At 36.5% G+C, this 23,480-nt stretch overlaps 2 protein-coding genes across 2 annotated transcripts; one reads left to right on the forward strand and one right to left on the reverse strand.

Annotated features, from left to right (window-relative positions):
* The first annotated feature begins 3,047 nt into the window (after positions 1–3,047).
* On the forward strand, positions 3,048–10,445 carry SELENOP (selenoprotein P). The gene is made up of 5 exons (XM_062513150.1): positions 3,048–3,084; positions 4,546–4,749; positions 5,897–6,109; positions 7,710–7,827; positions 8,703–10,445. The coding sequence occupies exons 2-5, from the start codon at positions 4,559–4,561 to the stop codon at positions 9,357–9,359; spliced, it is 1,179 nt and encodes a 392-aa protein (XP_062369134.1). The 5' UTR covers positions 3,048–3,084; positions 4,546–4,558; the 3' UTR covers positions 9,360–10,445.
* A 136-nt stretch (positions 10,446–10,581) lies between these two features.
* Positions 10,582–23,200, reverse strand: CCDC152 (coiled-coil domain containing 152). Its single transcript, XM_062512811.1, has 8 exons — positions 23,114–23,200; positions 22,000–22,105; positions 15,688–15,756; positions 14,602–14,666; positions 13,055–13,157; positions 12,227–12,354; positions 11,231–11,317; positions 10,582–10,704 (listed from the first exon to the last, which is right to left on the reverse strand). Exons 1-8 carry the CDS (start codon positions 23,198–23,200, stop codon positions 10,582–10,584), a joined length of 768 nt encoding a protein of 255 aa, XP_062368795.1.
* Positions 23,201–23,480: the final 280 nt, after the last annotated feature.

Below are 23,480 nucleotides of genomic sequence, written 5' to 3' on the forward strand. Positions count from 1 at the left end.
CATTTATTCAGGTTTAAGGCCTCATAAACTAATAGAAATTTCTTTATATAAGCATTAAGTAACTCTAACAGCTGTTACTGTTGCAATATTTTCCACTATAAGGTATGAGTAACTACCTTGAGTTGACAGAGATGTCAGAGAAGACAGAGAAGAGCCAGTAGAGAATTAAGGTTCACAAGTGGACTTTGAATTCTGTGTTTATGACATCCTTCAGTCACAAGAGCAAAACAGGCACTGAAGTCCTAAGGCCTCACAATAGGGTTCATGCTGAATCTCTATTCTGCCCCCATCCTCCCATTATTTGCACATTACAAATCTCCACACCAGGCATTACCAGAATGTGATTTCTGACAGTCACAATTCCTTGTCCTTTGGGATTGTGGCATTGTGTTGGGGTTTTTTAATATATTTTTATAGTTTTTTTTTCTCCCACGAAATATGTACATTACCAATCTAGGTAACAGAAACAACAAACGATATTTCTGTGCTCTGTTGCTTTGAAAAGTTTGGAACATGTCAGAAAAGGGGAAAGCTTATGTTCAATAAGAAAGGAAGGGGGCTATTATTTCCACCAGATCTATTATCCTCCTGCAAAGAAGAAAGAAAATGAATAGAAACAGGATGATCATTAAAAAAATTATTGTTTGAAACTGAGGGCTTGTCCAAATTAGGAGTTCAGAACTTGCCTCCTGCTGTGAGATTGGACCAAACTCAACAACTAAGAAAATACTTGCAGTGGAAAGCAAAAATTAATATTTAAGAAGATTGTCTCTTTACAAGCTATAGACAAAGGGCTACAGAAGCCTATGAAGAGAAAGGGGATTAATGTAAGAAATTGAATGGTCAGACTCCTAGAGTGTTAATTTGACAGTTATTAACAGCTTTATCTATGTTCATTAAAAAATCCTGTGGAACTGGATTTTTTTCCACTCAGAAACAATAATTCTTCAGACTGAAGTTTAAGCATATTTAATTTATTCATTTCTAAACCAAATTAGTTACATCTATCTTAATCCACAACCAAGATTATATTTCCTACCACTTACTTTAAGGTAGAAGAAATTTTTTCCTTGGTAAATATTGAGGCAGAACAATGATCTCAAATAGGGTGAATGTTAAAAAGTAAGATGCTTATGGCTTATCACTGAGAACATAGTTGAAGTCGTCTTAATATTATAAGAGTTATAATAAATATAATAATAAATAATACTACATATAGTGTTTATTGTCACAGTGATAATTGCTTGCAACAGTTGCTTCTCATCTCTCAGTACGGCAACTGAGGGTCTGCAGGTGTCTCTGCATACTGTATGGGAGGAAATAATAACTTTTCCATAGTGACTGTCCATTTCCATCCCCATTGTGCTTTCTGCAGCATGGTACTTGTTTTACATGATAGCTGCTTCAGCTCAGTTCATTCTGTCTGTACTCTGAGTTCTTCAGTACTTGTGAGCTGCATGTCTCAGCAGCACTCAGTGGTATTACAATAGCGTTTATAGGTTCCGTACTTGTTAATCAAACCTTGTCCACATCCTCTCTGCAAAGGAAAAGGAAATGGAGATGGAGTACTGCTCTTCCTTTGATAGTGTCTCCACTTGTGTTGCTATAATTGGCAAGAGAACTGTCAGTCACTAATGAGCTGCATTACTTTTATTAGCCCTATTAATAGAGCTGTACCTGCTTCATTTTTGTTGGGTGCCTCTGTGCTCATGCAAGAATTGGTGGATGTGGTGCACACCAAATACTTCCAGCCAACCTTACAGGATTTTATCAGCACTGAGAATCAACCCCAACACTTGAAGCAGGAGGTGAGCAAATAATCTGTCAAATGGAACAGTAAAGGGCAGTATTGCAGATACGAGGGTTTGGTACCAACCCAGCTAAAGGGTACCCTAACAGTATAAGGAATACAAGCACATTCCACTATTTAAGAAAACTTCAGGTCTAGTATGAAGTCTGTCTGTTTCCTGCATTGTGTCTTCCAAGACTACTGAACAGAAGTTCACATCTTTCTAATTCTTTCCACTGACTAGTGGAAAAGAAGTGAATAGGATTTCTGCAGCATAAACCCCCAAGCTCAGCAGTTCCCTTTCTCGCATCCAGCCTAAAGCAAAATGCTTATCTGTGCAGAAGATTGCCTCGGGCCATAGATCTAAGCGGTATCAATCTCACCACCTTGAACTGTGAGAGCACACCAGTTTTTAAACATTGATTTCCCCATAAACACACATAACATGTACATTGAAGGAAATCAAAGCAAAGCAAACTGCTGTTGAAATAAAACCCATCACACATAAACAATTCTCTAACCAAAGAAAGAGAATAGGGAAACAGTTTAACCTGGATGTCCACAGATACCTCCATGATCCTGGGGTTAAGGAAATTAAATACAGTGAAATACGGAGGCTCGGGTACCTGCTGACAGTAGGTAGAGCTTAATGACTTTCGTGTACCTACATTGATTTAAATGTCTGAAGTTCTGGGGTCTAACTTTCAAGAGAGTTAGGTTCTACAGAGGTTCTACATAGAAAAGTTTGAAACCAGAGTGATATAATCAAGAGTGTCTGGGCCAAAGGAGCTCAGTATGCACATGCCCTCAGATGGAGCACAACATTCTCTAAGGCAAATATCAGATAAAGCATATGAGAAAAAACCTGCTAGCTCAGCGTTTTTGTAAATAGAGAAGTACCTTCTCCCCCTCACTGTGGTTACCACTGTGTTCTGAAAATAATGACTCCTCATCCCATTCCCCCCCCTCTGATCGTACCACTACCTCCAGCTGACTGGGGTGACTGACAAACTGCATACAAAGGTATTTGAAGTCATGATAGTAAAAATACATTGCTGTTATGCACAATAAATGGTTTGCACTTGGGATTAGTTAATGGAGAAATATTTTGGGTGCTTTTGCTCAAGGCGTTTCCTTTGCTTGCAGGGTCGTTCAGAAAAAGCTCCCTGAACTTTGAACCATTTCTGCAAAGTGAGATAAACAAGCGCCATATAAATACCACAGCGCTTTTCCCCACACTGCTTTCTTCTGCAGCGGAGCCAGGCAGAGCTGCCAAGAAGGGGGAGGAGGAAAGGGTAAGTGTGCTGGGTTTGCTGTGAAAGAGCTTAATGACTTAAGATTTGGCAGGGTGTTTGCTTGTTTCTTTGGCTGAAAAGGCGGACTGTGGAAACTTCCATTGGAAACCAAATGGAAAGTTGAAATATGAAGAGAAGTAGAAGGCAGGACATGGCTCTCCTGCAGCTCCCAGGGCAGACAGCTGTTGTTGGGCACTGCATGCCAGTGCTGTGGAAAGCTGCTGTAAAGGCAGGGAAGGATATCAAAATGTCATGGGAGTCTTATGTGTTTATAATGGATGCAAAGGCAGGCTGCTTTCCTGATGTGTGGAAAGAGTGGAAAAAGGCTGTGTTGGTATATACTGGACCACAGTTCAGTCTTCAAAGTACTTTACCTAGAACATCAGGAAAGAAATGTCATGGACAGCTGGATTTCACAAATGCAGCAACAAATTGCTCTTTTTTTGAAAGGCCAATTATTATTAATCTTTTAGGCAATGGCAAGATTGATGGAACATGTATTATTTATCAGAATTTATTTTTTCCTGACTATTTTGTGGCCACTGTCAGACTTTGATATAAGTGGTGAAGTTATACAATTCCACAACCTAGGACATCTTGGGGAGCAGCTTCATAATTTTATGCATTTATAATTTTAAATATTTCTTGGTAATGGCTGTTTAAGCAAAAAAATATGTTAATGGAATAAAACAAAAAGGTAATTATAGAATTTCCTCATGCTTACATTTCTTACATGCTTTGATTTTCACAGATGTAAGTATGGATATGAGATTTTTTAAGATCTGAGGAATCCTGGAATTGAGTTTTCATTTCTGGGTTCTTGCAAAATCGTTTTTAGTGCCTGACTTCTTCACAGATTTTTCTCAATGGTATCCAGATACTCCAGACTGACTTGTAAAAACCTTGAAGTATTTTTTATTATTTTCTGCTGTGTTCTGTAGTACTTACTGTGTACTGAAATCCACTGTTGGTGCATGCACTTGTAAGACAGTGGAATTACTCCGGAATCTGGAGTGAACTGTTCTAAATTCCTCCCGACATAAACAGGCTTGGCACAATTGATTTCAAAACACAAGCAGTAAGGCCACTTTAATATTACTGAAGTGTTAACAATGGTCAAAAAGAAGTTACAAAGAGGAAGAAATAACTTAGTCTGATTAGTAGTACTAAAAAAAATTCAGTCATTCTGAATGTTTACTTCGTAGCTGTTCAAACACAAGAACAAAAGAACCCCAAAAACCTTCAAGCACCACAAAGAAAAATACACTTGCCTCTATTAAAGAGGAACTCCACTGAAATAAATTGAGCAGCAAACAAATAGCTCAAATTTATTCTTACAGGGGTTTGATTATTTTTTTTTTAACTGAATGGAGCCAATATGCTGCTGCGTTTTCTTATGGGTATTTCAGAGTCTGAACTTTGTTTAGGCACTGGCCTCACTTTATTTTTTTCTCTTCTCAGGTAAAGCCCAGCCATGTGGGCAGGTCTGGGGCTAATTCTGGCCCTCTGTCTCCTCCCAGGAGGAGGGGCAGAGAGCCAGAACTGCCAGGAGCCCCCAGAATGGCGTATTGGGGAGGAGGACCCAATGTGGAACTCCAGAGGCTCAGTGACAGTGGTGGCTCTCCTCCAGGCCAGCTGATATCTGTGCCTGCGGCAGGCTTCCAGGTAAGCATGAATCTCGCCCCCATTTCTGTTATCCAGCTGGGAATACTTCATGTGCCCTGCCACAGATGCACTCCATGAATTCTAGCTGCCCTAAATGGCACATCACAGCTGGAATGTGTGACCCAGTTACCAGGCTCACTATCAGCAGACGGTTCTGTGCCAGGGTGTCACATTCTTTATCTCTACTCCTGACTGACAGATCATCTTTTCCAAATTATGTTTATAACATACCAGTATGATCAACTTAACATTAATGAAACCCGGACTACAGAAAAACATGACAGAAACAGCAACAGATGGATTAATGTAGCAAAAATGGTGAAGCCAAGAAACATTACGATTCTTCAACATGTTTAGATCATCTGAAATAGAGATATCTGAGATCACTGATTTCTTATCTAAGATCTGTAGGGGAAAAAGAAGTCAGAACATGTGCTTTTAATATGGCTTTTCAGTGTTCAGAGATTCTATGTAAATTTAAAAGGTCCAGAAGTTAAGGTAAATACTGTCCTTTCAAAAAGTTGATGAAGCATTCAAGGAAGCCAATGCTTGGCTTTCATCCAAGACCCAGGGCATTAGTGTTCTTTTTCTAGAACCTACTCCTTGCAAATAATTAGCTATCATGACAGTAACAACAGTCATAAAATAATTTCAAGCTGACACCCAAACAGGAATTGCATAAAGCTTTTATCTTTGATTCACTTGGGGATTGTGAAATTATTTTGGCTTAAAAATTCATAGTGCCAGTTTCAGATTTGGATTTTAGTCACAGTGACAACACCTTTGTTTGTCTCTCTATGCTCACAACTAGCATTGTAATAGGCTTTGCAAGTTTATTAAGAATTAGATTTAAAAACATTGTAGTAAATCAAAGTTGAAAATGGGCTTTGTGTTTGGCTTTCAAGATAGCTGAGTTTGGTTCTAACATTTTAGAAAAAAATTTAAAGAATCTTCCACATTCTAGACTATTTCCTGTAACTGAAAATAAATGTTTTCTAGAGCAATTCCACAGGAAAGATGCAAATGAAAAAGGAGAAACTCCACATCACACAGCCGTAGTAAAAGCGAGATGGAGCATATTAACTTTTCTGGCAAATCTAATGATTCTCTAATGGTTTATGGTCTTGCTTCTTTACATTCCCACTAGTTTGGAGGACCTGCGAGTAAAGTTGGAGAATGAAGGATTGGTCAACATCTCGTATGTGGTTGTCAACCATCAGGGAGCTCAGTCCCGGAGGGAATTTCACCTACTAAAAGAACGTGTTTCAGACTACATTACTGTCTACCAGCAAGATGAACAGCAAGAGGATGTCTGGACTACTTTAAATGGAAACAAGGATGACTTTCTTATATATGACAGGTGTGTGCATACAGACAAGCATGGGAAAATATTTGCATATATTTTGAGTAATGATTTGTAAATCTCTATATTATTTCATTGATGTGCAAGTAACAAAGACATCATGCTCAGCTTCTAAGTTGAGCTAAGTGAAGTATTTACTAGTATTTACTGGAAAAACAAAGTTACAAAAGCAAAGTCTGTTTTTGCACAAGTAATTTTGGAATAAATATTTTTTTTCTTTATGATTACCATGGATTTAGATGAACATAAGTGAGTGTAAAATTTGGTAACATGTTAATGGTTTTATAGTGTTTTTCTTTTCAGATAACTTCATTACAACCATGCATGTCAAAGCAGAATCTTTTATCTCATGGAAACTTTTTGATGAGTGTTGTTGAAAATGCTATGTAGACATAAAGAAAAATTAGTCTTTAGGTAAAATTTAAAACTTCAAAAGAAAATTGCTTTTCAGTGTAGGATTCTGCCACAAATATATTTTGGCAGCACCAGTAGGAGCTGTAATTGAAATCCCAATTTTTCAATTTTGATGTGATGTAGTTACTTGAGAAATCCTACACTTGAAAATGTCCATCCTAGTTACTTTATATTACTGTAATGAACATTCCAAGTTCATACTAAACCATAAATAAACTTAATAAAGAGTTAGAAAGTTACTATTTTTCTGTAATGTGATGAATTTAAACAAATTAGCTACATTAGGTTTGTGCAGTGAAACTAGAAGTGGAATGGATCATCTTGAATGTTACAGCAGCTAATATGCCCAAGTAAGGAAGGCTGATGTCATACAACAGACAAACAGAACAAGGCTGTATTTCATCTGGGAGGTGGCCCAGACACCTTGCCCAGAGCATTTGAAAGGTTGACCAGTTCTGTGCTGTTGACACACAGGAGATGTGTACACTGTGAATTGGTTTAGCACTAGCCTGGCTGTGATGCACTACGGTTCTAGGAGCCTGTGTCCTTATTGTGCCTTAGACACAAAAGCTTTGCCTGCTGCTGGTCCTAAATGTGCAGTCCACGCATGGGGAGCTAAGGCCAGAGGAGTGAGTGCTGGCCCAGAACGAGCTGCCCTTGTGTCCAGGTTCTGCATTTACTCCAGCTCCTTTGAGCAGACCAGCCTGTGCAGTCAAGTGCATATCCGACACTCAAGTGCAGACATGGGGCAAGCAGGCACCATAACAATCCCCTCATGCACAATAAATCAGTAATGCAGGTGCTCTGCAGTGCCCATCCCAGTCAAAATACCTGTTATAAAAACACTTGGTAAGGATGCAGCAGCCGCTGTGCAAACAGCCCTTCTCAATAACCCAGTGGGTCTGTAATGAGTGCACCTCTGCCTGTCTTAAGTGCCCTAAAGGAGAGGCTTCTGGCAGTGCAGTTACCACATCAGCCAGAAATCAGGCTTCACATTCTGGCCAGTGCAAGTGAGCGGGCAAGTGTTTGTAAGGAAGATACTGGATTTGCCTGTGAACTGGAACAGAAACAGTCCCCATGGAACTGTACAGTGTGGGGCAATTGATGCACGCAAAATGAGATATCATAAGAAGAGAGATTGAATTGTAAGTATTTGTAACCACAGAGTTCTTTCTCTCCTTAGATGCGGCCGTCTAGTGTATCATCTGGGTCTGCCCTACTCCTTCCTGCATTTTCAGTATGTGGAAGAATCTATTAAGATTGCATACTGCGAAAACAAGTGTGGAAACTGCTCTTACACGGTATTTTCTTATCTCATTCTGTGTATAGTAGAAAAGGAGATTTATTTGGTATTTTAAAAAATTATTTCAGTGTGATTAATCAAAAAAGATACAATTTCAAGTTTACACATTTCACACATCTTGACAGATAGCTTTTAAACATTTTTCTAAGTGAATTAGATTTGATTTCCAATAGACTGACTGATTATCTGAGTTCCTGTCCTTGATAGAAATTAAAATAACTGTCAGGAATATAAATGCAGTCTTGGAGGGTAATTCTGTTTCTAGAGCTATATAGAGGTAGTGAGCAATTAACTACTCTAGTTTTGTGGGATTGTTAAGTACCTAAAAAAACCAGTATTTTTTTAAAACCCGGGAATCAAGCTCAAGCTGGTTTGCATTACTATTCATTGTAGTCTGCATTTAAACACAGTCTACAAGAGTTATTTAAAAAAGTGATAATATGGAGTGACAAATTCTTGTTACTGCTATAAAAGAAGGGTAGCCTTTTTTAATTTATCATTCAAGGTCAGAAATACCTTTAAGGATTATTAAGAAATGTACATATATAGTCATGGAAGTTCAATGAGAATAATAATTTTTGATCCCATCATGCAGCATTCTGGCTAAATGTAGACCACAGACAGGTCAGACATAGGATCAAGGGTAAGAATACTTGTTACTAGCAATTACTGAAATTATAATTGCTAAAAAAGCCCTGTCTAGCTGCCAGTGGTATGACAACATAAGGCTATTTTTGTTATGTTTATACATTTGTCAGTGAAATAGCACAAATAACTTAAAAATGCCTTTCATGCTCTGCAGAAATGTTAATATTTTACAGCTAGTTTAATAAATACAGCGCCCTGTATTTAATGCAAGCATCTGTTTTGCAGGAACCTGATATTGATGGTGTCTGTGAAAACATCACTAAAAAAGCAGGTGAAGAGCTGTCAGAGGTAGAATCCAAGCTGACAGGTCAGCATTCCCATGCCAACCTGCACAGACATGGACACCACCACCGCCGCCACCACCACCACCACCAGGGCAGTCGTGATCCCAAACTTGAGAACCACCAGGCTGCTTCTGAAACCGACAGGCGTCATCCTCACAGCAGCTGGCGTCACAGGCTTTTTGGCCCTCACAGACATGACCAGATAGGTAGTCAGGAGCACGTAGACACTGCCCTTCCAGAAGAAATTGAGGAAATTGTACAAGATAGAAAACTACGAAAGAAAGGGAAAAACAGCTGCAAAAACCAGTTAGCTTGAAACTGGCAGACAGGATCAGACTCAATCTCTAGCAGCTGATCCTGTCATTGCCGACACCTTTTGTTTGAAGAGCTAGGGAATTCTGTCACTTGACAGTGTCGTGGAGCACTACCAAATTCTTGCAGGTGACATGGGCAGCTGGCAGCAGAGGACGTTACTGAATCTTGACAGTGACGTTTGCTCTCTGCTGCCTGACATTCAACACCAGCAGGAGCAAGTGAAACTAGTGACACCTGACAGTGACAGGAAAAGGCAAGAAACTGATCCTGAAAAACAAACTAAGCACCTTCCAGAAACAAGGGAGTCCCAATAACTCAGTTCATGTAGTTGCAAGTGCAGAAAAATGAACGGATTAAGTGTTTTTATAGTGCAAAATTCAAAATTATAGTGACAGGCATGGAAAGTTAAAATATTGCAAAGAAGCATATTTTTAAAGCTGCACTCTTAAAATTATAGAATACCTGTCAAATTCCATCAGTGAAAAGCTTAATGATTTAAGGGAATTTGGTTGACCCCTAGTTTGTTTTTCAGTTCCACTGAAAGGTGTCTGCATTCTTGATTAATTTGTCTTCCTTGTTTCTCTTCTAACATTCTGCTTGCATTTGTGAGGACAGGAGCATAAACTATGACCTAGGGGTTCCTGTCTGATGTTTTGCAATCAGGAACAGAAGATAACCAAGACAGATATTTTAATAATTTTTTATTAAGAAGACAATATATTTGAAACTTGAGATTTATGTTGTTTCTTTCTTTTTTATTTTTAACCTGGGGATACAAATCATGTACAAGCAAAAGTTACTCCTAAGCAATGTGACAGGATAATTCCATGTCAAAAATGTAATATACAGATAGTAACTGCTTTATTTTCAAGTAACAGATTGATATGCTTAACTTTTGTGGCTCTTAGATACAGTAAGAGGGTCCATTAATACATACTGCTATGGCCTGTAAAATCCTACTAAATCAAATAAATAATAAATCAATAAAATCACCCTGAAGTGAGAACTCGTGTTAACAACTCAAGAGTCAGAATCAAAAAGAGGGCAGTATGAAACAAGTTTAATCTTGGTGTAATGTTGATCTTTGTTTATAATAGTGCTGAATTTGATAAATCTGTAACAATTAGTAACATAAGATACCACTTAAACTTGTATAACTTCTCTGTCTATAGCCTAGCATTCCTAATGTTTGATTAACTGAGTGGAAATAAATCCAGTTGTTTGAAGGATTCCTGGATGAAGAAGAGAATATTCATGAAATGAAAACTGCTATGAAAGCATACACCATAATTAATGATGGTTTAATAGGAAAATTACTATTCCTACAAAACCTGAATCTTTTTATTGTGAATGCTGATTAGCAAGAGAGTAGCTCTGAATATACACAGAATGCATGTCTTTGGAATATTTGACAAGAGTGTTTTCAATAAAACATACTTTCTTCATCTCTTGTTTTTATGTTGAGATGCACAGTTTGAAACACTGAAATACTTAATATCATTTACTCAGAATCTCCTCCGTTTGAAGGGCAGGTCTTGGCCTTTATTAAGACGTTGCTCCAAGTCTCTTATGGTGTTTCGGAGAATTTCAATTTCCTTGTTTTTCTCTTCCTGGAGATGTTGCAGCTTCTGTAAATATGCAGGCAAAGGCTTCACTCTTAAACATCACATAAAATTACACAACAATACATTTTGCTACTACAAGTAAGACATATTCTAATAAGAATATTTTCCTCGGTATTTTGTATCACAAAATTACAAAAACTATTTCCCCAAAATCCTGTGTTTTGGCCATCCCAAAGTCTGAAGCCTACCACAAAAAAAAGAAAAAAAAAGCACATTCAGAATTTATATCAATGTCACTGATATCAGTTCTAGTTTAAGTTTCTAGGTTAGCAATTCTGTAGGAATTTCCTCACACATAGCTTGTTGTTGTCGCTTGCCCTCAGTAGTATCAATATGTCACAAACCAGGACAATTGGACTTGATGATCTTAAAAGCCTTTTCTATCTTAAATTATTTTAGATTCTATGAATTCAGTTATGTAGGGGTCAGACAGGTGTGTGGGAGAGAACACACAGAGAATCCCCAGGGAACTCCCACTTCAAACACCCTGAAACAGTATCTGTATGCTACAGGCTATGAAAGAACCTACCCTCCGATAGATGCTTTGTGGCAAGACTGAAGCATCTGAAAATGATTTGGTGGTTTTATCCTGAGCTCTTGCCAATTTAGCATTGAACTGAAAGAATCAGGCAAAGATAAAATGGTAAGAATAAACAGGGTGTGTGGGGGGAAGGTGTATTAAATAAGTGCAATTTTCACTTTTTATTAGTTGCATTTTTTTACCTGAGGGTAGTAGCAGTAAGCCTTTCTACTAATCCTAGAAAAATTAAACTAATGTTTATTTCAAAAATAATGCAGTTACAACCTATGCTCCTTCAAAAAAAGCTTCAAAGTTTTGCAAAAATATTACAAATATGATAAAGTAAAACCATGTAGATAAAAAAGATGCTTCTGAAAAAAAAAGAATAAAATTGAAAGCTTCTCTGCCACATAACTACAGGAGGAGAAAATATAAAACCTCCAAAACTATTATTCTTCTCTTATGTTACAAGAATAACTCAGCCTGAACACTTTCACATCTTATTTCTTTTTTGATGTGTGAAAGGTTTGAAGTACTTCCTTAATTCTTTCTGTAATGGGAGTTGTTTAAAACGAGAGCAATGGAATACATGTTGAATGCTCTGTCTTAAATCTCTGCAGGGCTAGTTTTTTTTTTTAATTTTGTTTAAAAAATATATATTCTCACAATTCAGAAATTAAAAAGAAAAAAGTTAAGCAAAAAACGTTGAATTTTTTAATAGCTCAAATTCTAAAAATGTTTTGTAAGCAATTTAATTTGGAACAAGAACAGAGCAACCTTCAGTCTCCCTCCATGGTAGTTGGAACTTGACTCCTGTGCAATAGTCAGTTACCATTGTGGAAGGGAGCACCTGCTGCTGATCCTCAAAAAGACAATAAATAATTAAGTTTTCTAGATTCCATCATATTACTTTGTTAAGTAGAAATTAACATTTTTTCACTGCATGGTCTCTTTGATGCTTACCCAATGCCCAGATCAACTCTAAGTCAGCTTTGTAATGCATACCTCTATCTGCAGTTTAATTATTTCATTCTGCTTCTCTTCATTTTGAATTTTCAGCTGTCTAGTTAGCTCTAATATTTCCAGTTCTTTTTTCTCTCTTTGTTCTCTATACTCCATTTCTTTTACTTCAACTAGCAACACATTAACACAAAATATTATGATTGTAGAAGATGTTTAGATAAAAATTAACATAATTTTTCAAATATTAAATCTTTCTTGAACATCAGGTCAACATTTCACTGGAAGACAATTCAAGCAAAAACCATACTGAAGCTATATGAAAACCACACTGTCCTATCTCGGTTAGATGGTGTCTTTTTAAAAAGCATCATAATTTACAAAAACTTTCCTTGTTGTTTTCTCCTGTATGGAAGACCAAAAAATCTTACTTTTTAAGGTTATGTCTCTAATGGAGAGAATGAACCTAGAAATCAGTTTTTTCCCATTGCAATACTATTTATTTGTGAAAATAATGTCCTACTCTCCTTAACACATCTAGAACATTGTAACAGCAGTCGAGCTTACAGTTCAGAGCAAGGTTCTAGTTAACACTTAACCCAAAACTTCATTACTTGAGATTTTTAGACCCACATTCCCAGCCTTTGTTCTATTTGGGAATTTCTGATCATCTTGTGTTGCTGTACTACCACTTCATTACCACTGTTTGCTCTCTTCAGCAAAGATAAAATTTCATTAAACACTGCCCACTTCTAGTGTTCACGTATTTCCACTGAGAAGGGGAACTCATATTTATCCTAGAAGCAAAGTAACATCTACAAGTAATGATATGTTTTACTCATTGCTAAAGCATTCAGGCTTCAGAGAACTTACATTTTTTCCTTATATCACGATTTAACTGTGTAATTTCTAATTCGTGGTCTTCCTCTTTGTTTTTAATTTCTATCATGAGTTTCTCAATTTGATCTTTATACTCCTGTGAATGTAAAATGTTTTATAAAGATCTTGCAGTTTCTGTGCTCTTAGCCTTCTGCCAAGCACAACCATCATGTAAACAATATACTCTGTAATTCAGTACTGGCTTTATACTCAATCTTGTAAATTTAAATTCTCAGTCACTTCTTGCACGATCTGGCTCAACTCCACTGATGAAAAACATAGCAGATTTCATTGTATTACAGCTATCTGTTAATATAAAATTAGAATCTGTACTTCTCAGAACAGGCAAATGGAGAGGTAATAATCCTTTCCCAACAACAGTATCTGACACAATGATGCAGTTAATTAAGGGGCTACAGTTTCACCTTTGTGAAGGTTTGCATCAATCTAGGATTGCATGATTCCAGTGTGAGTTTTGTTAGTATTGCTTATATGAAGGATTCCACAACTTCAGGTTGACAGCAGTAGACACATCAGTGATACCAGCAGTAGTGATGCGGGTGGCACTGACACTCAGAATTTGAAGATGGTAGTTATAAATTTACTCCAATAACTACTCCAGAGTTATAAGGAATTGTCTGTAGCTGCCACTGTCAAGGTGCTCACTCCAAAGCCTTCTGACAAGATCTCCACTCACCAGAGTAATGCCCGAGGGCACTCATAAAGGCAGTTACTGACAAGGGATGAGTACATGGGGACATAGTCGGGCGCCTTCAGAACCACACCGTGCTCTCACGTGTGTTTAATGGGTGGAATAACAGTTTTTCATATTCTTCAGAAGGCATTACTAATTTTTTACTTGAATAGTCAAGATAACAGCTCTACTAGTATAAATATTTTATTTTAACTCATAGTACAAACACAGGCAAAAGAAATTAGCAGTGAGATTTCTGATCCTAAACAGATAACAGATGTGCACTCGTCACACAGAAAACTATGAAAACAGAGAACTATGACTAGCACTGCTGGTTTTACCTCCTTTGCAAAGATGATTGCCATAGATAAAAAGTACAGAGATCATATATGAAATTTATTATGAGGTACAGTTGAGACTCATTATCTTTGTGGTATTTGTTCCTGAAAGAACTGTACAAAATTCAGACTACTCCCAATTCTCTGGCAGTACAACCAGGCATCTTCAATGTGAAAACCGTATTTCCACACAAAAAAAATATTTTAGTGCAAGGGGTTAAAATTGTGAAGGTGAAGTTTAATTTAAAGCTAAATACAGCTTAGGAAAAAATCCAAGCGCATCTTAGATAGGGTCAAAGTTCTCAGCACCAAGGAGTTTTAAATTCTTAGTTCTTGTAACACCTTCTCATATGGATACTGCCATGAGAACAAGCCTTCTCTTTTTACACATGAAAAACATTAAAAGCAGCAATAACAGTATCAGTAGCAAACCCTAAACAAAAAGATATACAACATAGTTGAGATACAATATTATTCCTCTACCTAAAGAATGATAATTTGTAACTTACCTGTTCACAAGTCTTTAATTTATCTTCCAAGATGTGAATGGTTCCCTTCAGTCTATCATTTTCATCTACATAAACAAAAGCTATATGGTACACTAAGAAGTTCATATTGGCAATTTCTTTAGCATGAAAGCAGAAGAAGGAAATTACTTGCATTTTTTGACTTGGCTGAACTTTGAGAAACTTTTTTGTAGACATGATAATCATCATTACAGAACTACATACCATCAGTTTCCTTTTTTTAACAAGAAAAATCATAGTCTAATAATAACAATATTTGCCTGGTATTACTACATACTTTATTTAGTTGTCTGATAAATGATTCGAGAAAATCTAGATGCAAGTTCTTTGACTAAGAAAATAAAGGACTATTATCATGGCTACAACAGTTTCAAACTGGAAGATGCAAATGTTTAAGTACTTGTTTCCTAAAAACTAGAAAACAGTATTCAAACACAAAATTTAGAGAAAATAGATTTAAAAAAAATATTAATATCAGTTTGAGTATTAAAAACATTCGTATACAGCCAATGTTAGAGTTTTATTAATATATATGCTAATATGCTTTGAATGCATAATGGTTATACAATTAACTTCTTGATATACTGCTGAGCTGTAGTATAAATACATAGCAAATATTTGCATATTCTATTTCAAGTAAAAATGAGTAGTTGTCAAGTATATTGGATAACAGCAATAACATTTATTAACATTATCTGCTAAGATAAAAACACTTTGGTTTAAGAAAGTAATAAAAAATAAACATAACATAAACATTGCATAGTCTACAATCCAACAGCTGAATGACACTTTCTCACCTTTTGTAAAATTGCCTCTGTTATGCTAAAACAAGTTTAAAGCCCAACTATTGATTAAAATAACCTCCCTGAGGCAGTTTCTAAGTAAGATAATGGCAATAGACATTTATTACTGCACAAGATTGATTTTAGATAATTTCATTTGTTTCTCTTTGCCTGCCAGTAAGTTTCTCTGCCTGAAAAAAGTCAGTAAATATAAGAGAAAAAATTAATGCCTGCTCATTCAAAATTACAGTACAGCATATATATAAAATAACATTTTTGCCTTTACCTTTCACATTGCACTGGTTTTCAATGGTTTGTGTTAGACCCTTTATCACATTCTGTAAAGTACTGCATTCTGAAAGAAATTGAAGATCCAGTATTTTTGAATAGTGTCTTCATAAATTAAAATTTTGTTTACAAAATTTTCTCAAACATTTTATAATAATTTTGGTTAAATATTACTCTAAGTATTTTTACTGACTGTAGAAATGACTCAGATTATTATTACATGGTTACTGCTTAATTTTAGCCTTTAGTTTGATGATTGATTAAAATCAATTTTATGAAGCAATACAAAAAATTTCCTAAAACTATTACATGTTTGTTTCTAGTCAGAGAACAAGCATCTTTTTGTTTACTGGGCAATGCTATACATTTTCCATATCAACCTTCCAGCAATTTGATGTGTTTAATGAAACTGAGACTTACTTTCCTGACATTACTTCCTTTTAAACAAAATATTATGTGCCAATATTCTTTTTAACAAGATCAAGAGTATCCACTCATTGCAGTTTCTCACCACGTTTTTACCCCTTTCTTGATGCATGTAACATTAATCTTGTGGTTTAACATAAGCTTTGAGAGATTCAGATTGTGTGCTATGTCTCCATTATCTCATTTCATACAACAGAATTAAAGACACAAGCTCATATCAGTTTGCATACTTGCATTTAATAATTTCATTTTTAAATGGTATTTTTAATATTCAAACACCATATGGATTTCCTGTAATATAGGATTTGTTTTTCATTAAATATGACTTTTATCCCTTATGTTCATTGTATATTTATCAGTAAAGAAGCAAAACTGCCAAAGACTGAGAACAGTGGGGGCTCTACAACTGAGGTTGCTTACTTTTAAAACATCTCCTTCTCTTTCCTGAGTACCACTGCATTTTTTAAATGATTTCCACAACACATAAAAGTTTGCAAAATAACACTCATCACTCACTCATCTCATGAGTCACTCATCTCATCAGACTAAAGTCCTTTTGAAGACTATCTATCACATAATTAAAGACTACATTACAAATAATGTTGTGACGAAGATGAACTAAGATCCCAGCTAACAGGTTGTTTTCTGCTCAGTCTTTTTGACCGCCAGCCTAATCTTCCATCAAGTCTGCTTTTCATGCAGCCGAGTACGGTAGCCAGATATCTTCTCCCCTTCCGTGCTTCCAAAAAAAACAGTAGAGGGAGCACAAGCAGCACAGAAACACCGCCTGCCCCTCAGTTCCTGTGCCGGATCAAAAGCAACTGTGGAAAAATCCTATTCAAAGTTGGAATGACGAGATCAGCATGCCCGTTGGTACCAACTAGTTCTACTACAAATTTCCTCCCGTTTGAAAATGTACGGAAATAAACTCAGATGCGTGTAATTCATGCACAGTTTGGAAAGACATCTGAGTCAACACTAGAGCAGCAGCTAGTCTTTAAAAAGAACCACACTATTTAAGTGTAAGCATCTCTTTTGTACAGTCCCAAGAATATCTGCTTATCTTTCTTAACTTTAAAGGACATATCTTGGCAAGTCTCATATGTACTTAAAGTTGCGACTGGAAAAAATTCCTGGGAACCCACAAGTTTTGCTTGCCTACATTAAAGAAAAGAAACAGAAATTTGCTTAATGTTTGCAGCCTTGTTGATCACTGTCATAGCATCTGCTACAGATTCTGTGTAGTTCCTTCCCTATATGGAATACTGCCTACACGCAGAAAGATTGAACAGCGTAAGTGTTCCTCCACATTTATAATTGATTTTTTAATAGGGCAATTACACCAACCACTTTTTCCTTTAAAAAAGAAATTTCCTTAGAAATGCTTAAATAAACAAATACACAACCCTGAAGATGCTAAATAGAACCTCCTTAAGTGTTTCACAGACAAACATGTGAATGCTTTCTTTTAGAAGACTACATTAGAATTTAATTCAGAACTGTAGCATCAAAAGAGTCTATTTAGCCACCATAGAAAAGGTTTATGAGTAGAAAACAAAGATGTCAGACTTGTATCTGTCTAAAACACATGTGCAATTATGTGCACAAAACAAGACCTGCTGTTTTGAATCTCATCTTTATTTAGCGAAGAATGTATCAAGAGAAAATAAAGTTAATTTCTGACCTCTCAGAGAGTATACACACTGGCTAAGCTACTTTTCTTTTTCCACCTTATCTTAAATAGAATTGTTTCACTGTCCTCTCCCTTGTTTTTTAGATGTTTTTTTTTTCCTTCCTTTGCATCTCCTTCAGAAGTTCCAATCTTCTTTTACCTTGAACAGTTCTAGGAAAGACTTTTGAAAAGGATGTCAAAGAGTCTTCAGGTTCTCACTTGTTAGAGATTTCTTGGGGTATGAAATGCTTTCATTTGTTAGTTTGTTTTTGGTATTTTTGATTTTTTTGTTTGTTTGTTTCTTAAAACAAAGTGTTCTTCAGCCAGGATAAAATTCCACCTCCTCCAGCCGCCTACCACTGCCTCAAACCCTTCAGGGTAGGTGGTACAACAGCCTTTCCTTTCACAGCACTCTTTCTTCCTGTTCCTCTGCTGTAAGCAATTTCTGTTGCCTTTCGACCAAGTCTTCAAAAGATGCCTCAGGAACTGTGGCTGAGTTGGGTTCTGGGAAACAGCTTGGGACATAAGGCTAGGAGAAATTTTTTTCCAAGCCACAACTGGCAGTATCACCCTATAAAAGCCATTCTCATTACTACAGTCTGTTAGATAACCATTGTCAGACTGAAGATTGAAAGCTATCAGTGATGCATGTGGTCTCTGTGCCTCTCCAGTGCTGCACAGGACCCCTCTATAACCCCATCATTATTACAGAGGATATGGGGTCTCTTTTAATCCCACAGTGCCTTGGCCTTTCAAAAGATTTTCATGTAGAATTGAACTTTTACATGCAAAAGTTTTAGTACTATGATTCTGAATACCACATGTGCTATTACCTTTTTTGAAGAGTCAGTGTGGAAGGTCAATTTAACAAAGATGCAAAGACCATTTCTATCAATTGCAACCAGAAAAAGAAAAATGGTTTAGAAACTTCATAGACTTACTGATTTATAATCACTACATCAGCCTTTCACATCCTTTTGAAATACTCTTAATGACACCACCACATCTCACAGGCTCTACTCATCTCCAGTAGCATGTTAACTGTTTACCTGAAGGTTTCTGTGACATATTCTGCCACAGTTTATGTCAATTTTCTGCCCAAGATGTTTTTTTGAAACTCTGCTTTATGAGCACCAACAGTGAATACAGTTCAAAACTACAGACTTACAAGCATTTATGCCCTGATATTTGAAGGGTTTACCTTACTGGGAAGTGCATTATTCTAATAGTTCACCTTACTGCTAAGTACAGAATCACAGCATCATAGAATGGGCTCTTACTGGGTCATCCGGCCCAACCTCCCTGTTCAGGCAGGGCTATCCCAGAGCACATGGCACAGGATTGCATCCAGATGGTTTTTGAATGGCTCTAGTGGGGGAGATTCCACAACCTCTCTGAGCTAAACCTAACAGAGCAGTTGTGAAAATTGTCCTTATTTCTAAATAAATTCCATACCTTTGGTGACTTACTCATATTTTACTTCATTATCATCAAATAACTTTCAGAATCACCTCTTGGATGTCTCACATTGTTCCAAGGTCCTGATCTTCACTTGTTTTTGTCAAATTACTATTATCTCTGCAATAACTCTTATTCATTGACCAGGATCCTTGTCTTCCAGCAATTCTGCCTCCTATATGTATCTGCATTATCCCTATGACTTCAATATTGTTGAGATTTGTTTTTTTTCCTGACCATCTCTGTTGCTGAAACTTTAGTTCATATTTCAGGCTGATTGCTCTGGTATTTTTACTTGAACTTCCGCCACCCACACTTCTTTTTCTATCCTGTGTTTCAAAAGAAGCTCCACAGGCTGTTCTCTTGAGTTATATCAGCGTAACTATCTCATAAAATAATTTCTCTCATCACATGAAAGTGAGGCAATACTGTTTACAAAGCTCAGATCTCTCTGCTGACTTTTATCTGTTTTCAGTCCATTCCTCTTTCTTACTGCAGTCATTCTTGCTGCTCTGGTTTCCTGAGTTGTCACTTTCACTTGCTCTGCTACCTTTTATACCATAGATTCTATGGTAAGAATGATTTCTTTTTGTCCACCTTTTCCTTTCCTAGTTTTACAAACTCTTTTATATAAAGCCACTCCTTTCTGGTTTCAATCAATAAAGAAGCCTCTTCAGTTTCTGACTGACTGTCCTGCACTGTCTGACTTCTGTGCTTAATAGATGTAGAAGTGTTTCTGACTCAAACCAAAGTTCCATCCAGTTCTCTATGCCATTTCACAATACACACTACAAGATAATTCAGGAAAGATGAAAAAAAGCTAGATAAATGCAACCATTGGCACATTAATACATCCTCTCAACTTCCCAAACACAGAATGAAGGAGGACAGTGAGAAATACTGTTTTTGTGTTTAAAAAAATGTTTTTTTTCAATTTTTTCCCCAATCTTTTTGGATTAATGTATACTTCTGTTATGAATTCCTGTGGAATTGATTTATTTTGTAATATGTGATAAAGTTCCTCCTTTTGTCAGCTTTAAATAAATAAATAAACATGTTTTATTTCCATCTAGCTTTCTTATTACATTAGATAAAGAATATTCTACTCTACAATCACGTTCTCTGTGCTATTCACAATTTTACAGCTATGGGTAATATCAACTCTATTATTTGTCTTGGCTGAAAAGTTCGTAGTCAACCAAAGTCTTCCTTCAGATATTCCAAAATTGTGACCAAACCTGTGAAAATCCCATGTGCATTTTCCCCCATGCACCTTTCTGGGGGTTTGGCGGAGCACAGGGGCACCGTAGAAAGAGTATAGATGACAACAGTGAAAAAAAGCTGGCAGCAGATTCAGAAATAGCTGTCTCTCCTTCCTGTGGGAGCTGCTTGTAAACTGAGGCTTTTGCCCTTGGCTTGTTCTGCAGCTGTGTGGTAGCCACACACTACACCCTGGTCATGACCGAGGGAGTGATTTTCTGGGTTGATATAAGACCTACCTCATCACTTGGGACCAAGGAGAGATCCTTGTGTCATGTCTGGCCTTTGTTACAATTTCTGAACTCCATTCTGACTCAGCCTCCTGAGTTACTCCCATCACTAAACAGACTTGTTTGGTAATGCTGACTTTTGGCTGACCATGGCATTCCTTGCTGGGCCAGCCCTGCATGGGCACAGTGGGAGTGAGCCTTGCATGGTTAAGACCCTAGATCCATGGTCCTTGTTACAGGAGTGTTTTCTGATTCCTTGTACCTTGCTCCTTCCTGGAAATACCAAGCCTTGTCTCCTTCTCTGTTACCTTTTCTAGTTCTGCTATGTCTATTTTGAGATATGTGGACCAGAATATGACATAAAAAGACCTTATAGAGTCGTAATGCTTATTTCTCTTTTTCTTCCCTAATCATGCCTTACCACTGTGTTTGCTTCTTTGTCTACTGATATTTTAAGAGAATACAAATATTTAAAGATAACTGTTTAGAGGACACCAAGATCTCTTCCCTGAAAAGCAGTCAACTAACATCAACCATTGTTTACATAAAATGCCTCCCATTTGCACTGCTACTGGTGTCCATCTCCCCTTTCATCCTGTACCATGAGTTTTTTGGTATATCTGAAGAGATTATCACCATAAGCAAACTTCACTCACTCAATAGCTCAATTTCTGATAATGCTAAATTATCCAAGTCCCAGTGAAGATTTAAATAAAACCCAACTGGCAATCTCCTTCCTCTGTGAAACTAAGTTTATTCCCACCTTGCTTCCAAACTGAACAGGTTGACTTCCCAGAGATGAAAGTCCTACAACAAGATGTACCTTTCAGCTACTTTACAAACTACAGAAAAATAAGCAACCACAAATCCAGGCTAAGCAGTAGACATTGTTTCTCATTTCAAATAGTCATCTGAAAACAGTTCTAGAATAAACAAATCTTAATTTTATAGTTTTCTCTGTAATTCCTCCTTTGTTTCACAATTTAAAAATTATTATTATTATAGACTTATAATTCCCATCTTTAAATGGTAAATGACATTTTATTAGCATCCATTGAACAGTCTGAATCCTCATAAAATTAATATGAATACTAATATTTACTGCGAGATGGATTTCATTACAAGATTCAAAATTAGGCATTACTGCTTTTCCCACAGTATCTTATATCCTTGCTATGTTATTTTTATGGCTGAAAATAATGGAAGTATCTCAGAACTTCTTGAATATATGCAAAACTCATACCTTTCTAATAAAATAACTTACCCTCTTTTACTGATTCCTCCTTTGATTGGCTTAATGTTAGCAATCTATTACATTTTTCCAGCTGATGAATCAGAAGGTTATTTGCTTCATTAATTTCTGATATTTTCTAGAAAATGGGAGAAAGACTAACAATATATTAACATGTTTTAAGTTTCAAGTGAATAAAAAATTAAACAGCTCTGCAATACTGCAGTCCAAGCCTGTATTATGTCCTATTCAGGAAATTCCTTTATAGAGAAGAACAATGCTAGACTTGAGATCCTTTGCTATTCCAAGTTTACCCTTACATCATAAGTTATAAACTATTTTCCTCTCAGTTTTATATCCCAGAGTCTGAATCAATCCTTTGCAAAGTTCTTTCTACTGCTTTGCCTATGAGGCTGTCAACACTCTTGCAGAGCAAGAACTTGAACAGTATGTAGGAACAGGAACTGGTATAATAAGTTTATTCCAAGAGAAATGCTAAATTTATTTCAGGTGCTCCTTTTATATTACTTCTAGTATGGATTTGCTGACCAGGAAATCAGCAGAAAGCTGACCAACATCTGTCTAAAACGAAACACTGTAGTGATTTTCCTCAGAGGGTCAATCTTTAAAGAAATGACACATGTATAGATAATGGAAGCTCAGTACATATGGAATGTAGGAACCTGTGCTCCTGATAAGGCAGTGACGTTTTTCTAGAACAAGGAACAACTTCTGAAAGGATACCCCAGCACTAGTCCACATAGTCTGGTGAAAAGTCTCCCTTCCTACAGAAGGGGGCTTGGAACTCAGTGGGTTTTAAGGTCCTTTCCAGCCCAAAGGATTCTGTGATACTATGAAAGCAGTGCAATACAGTTAATCTTCAATACCATCTTCCACACTCTTAATGAGAAGCCAATTTGGCCTCTGGATGATTAAAATTCCAGGGCAGAAACAAAGGCTTCTCAGACTTCACAGAATCCACTCCTATGACTCCAGGATGTGGGCAATACAGTTTTCCAAATGAAGCTGGTATTACAAGGCATAACAATAAGCTGATACAACTTAAAGAAATGTTCACTCAAAAAGATTTTGAAAATGTCAGTAATTATACATGGAAGTCTCAACATTTTTTATCTTCTTCATTTACCTTTTCTATCTCTGAGAAGTCATCTAAAAGTTTATCAAGGTTCACTACACTGGTTTTCTTCATAGTTTCTTCATCAGTATGATTCATTTGTTTATGGACCATATAACCAAATTATCACTAGATGTATGTAAAAAATAGATCTATAAATTAATATATTTCTCATTCACACCATGTAAATTCTTAGGCAAAAAATATAAGAAGAACAAAGAAAACTCATTTTTAAAATTAAAACTATTTTTGCATTAATGCTAAACTTCAGCCTATTTAAGATCTTGCATTTCTAGGAAACACAATGAATGTCAGAGACCCCAAAAATAACTGTCAAACTGATATACTGTGGTTGAATTTGGAAATTTTTCTGCAATTA

This window comes from Cinclus cinclus, chromosome Z, assembly GCF_963662255.1.
Source record: "Cinclus cinclus chromosome Z, bCinCin1.1, whole genome shotgun sequence".
In the NCBI taxonomy this organism is placed as follows: domain Eukaryota; kingdom Metazoa; phylum Chordata; class Aves; order Passeriformes; family Cinclidae; genus Cinclus; species Cinclus cinclus.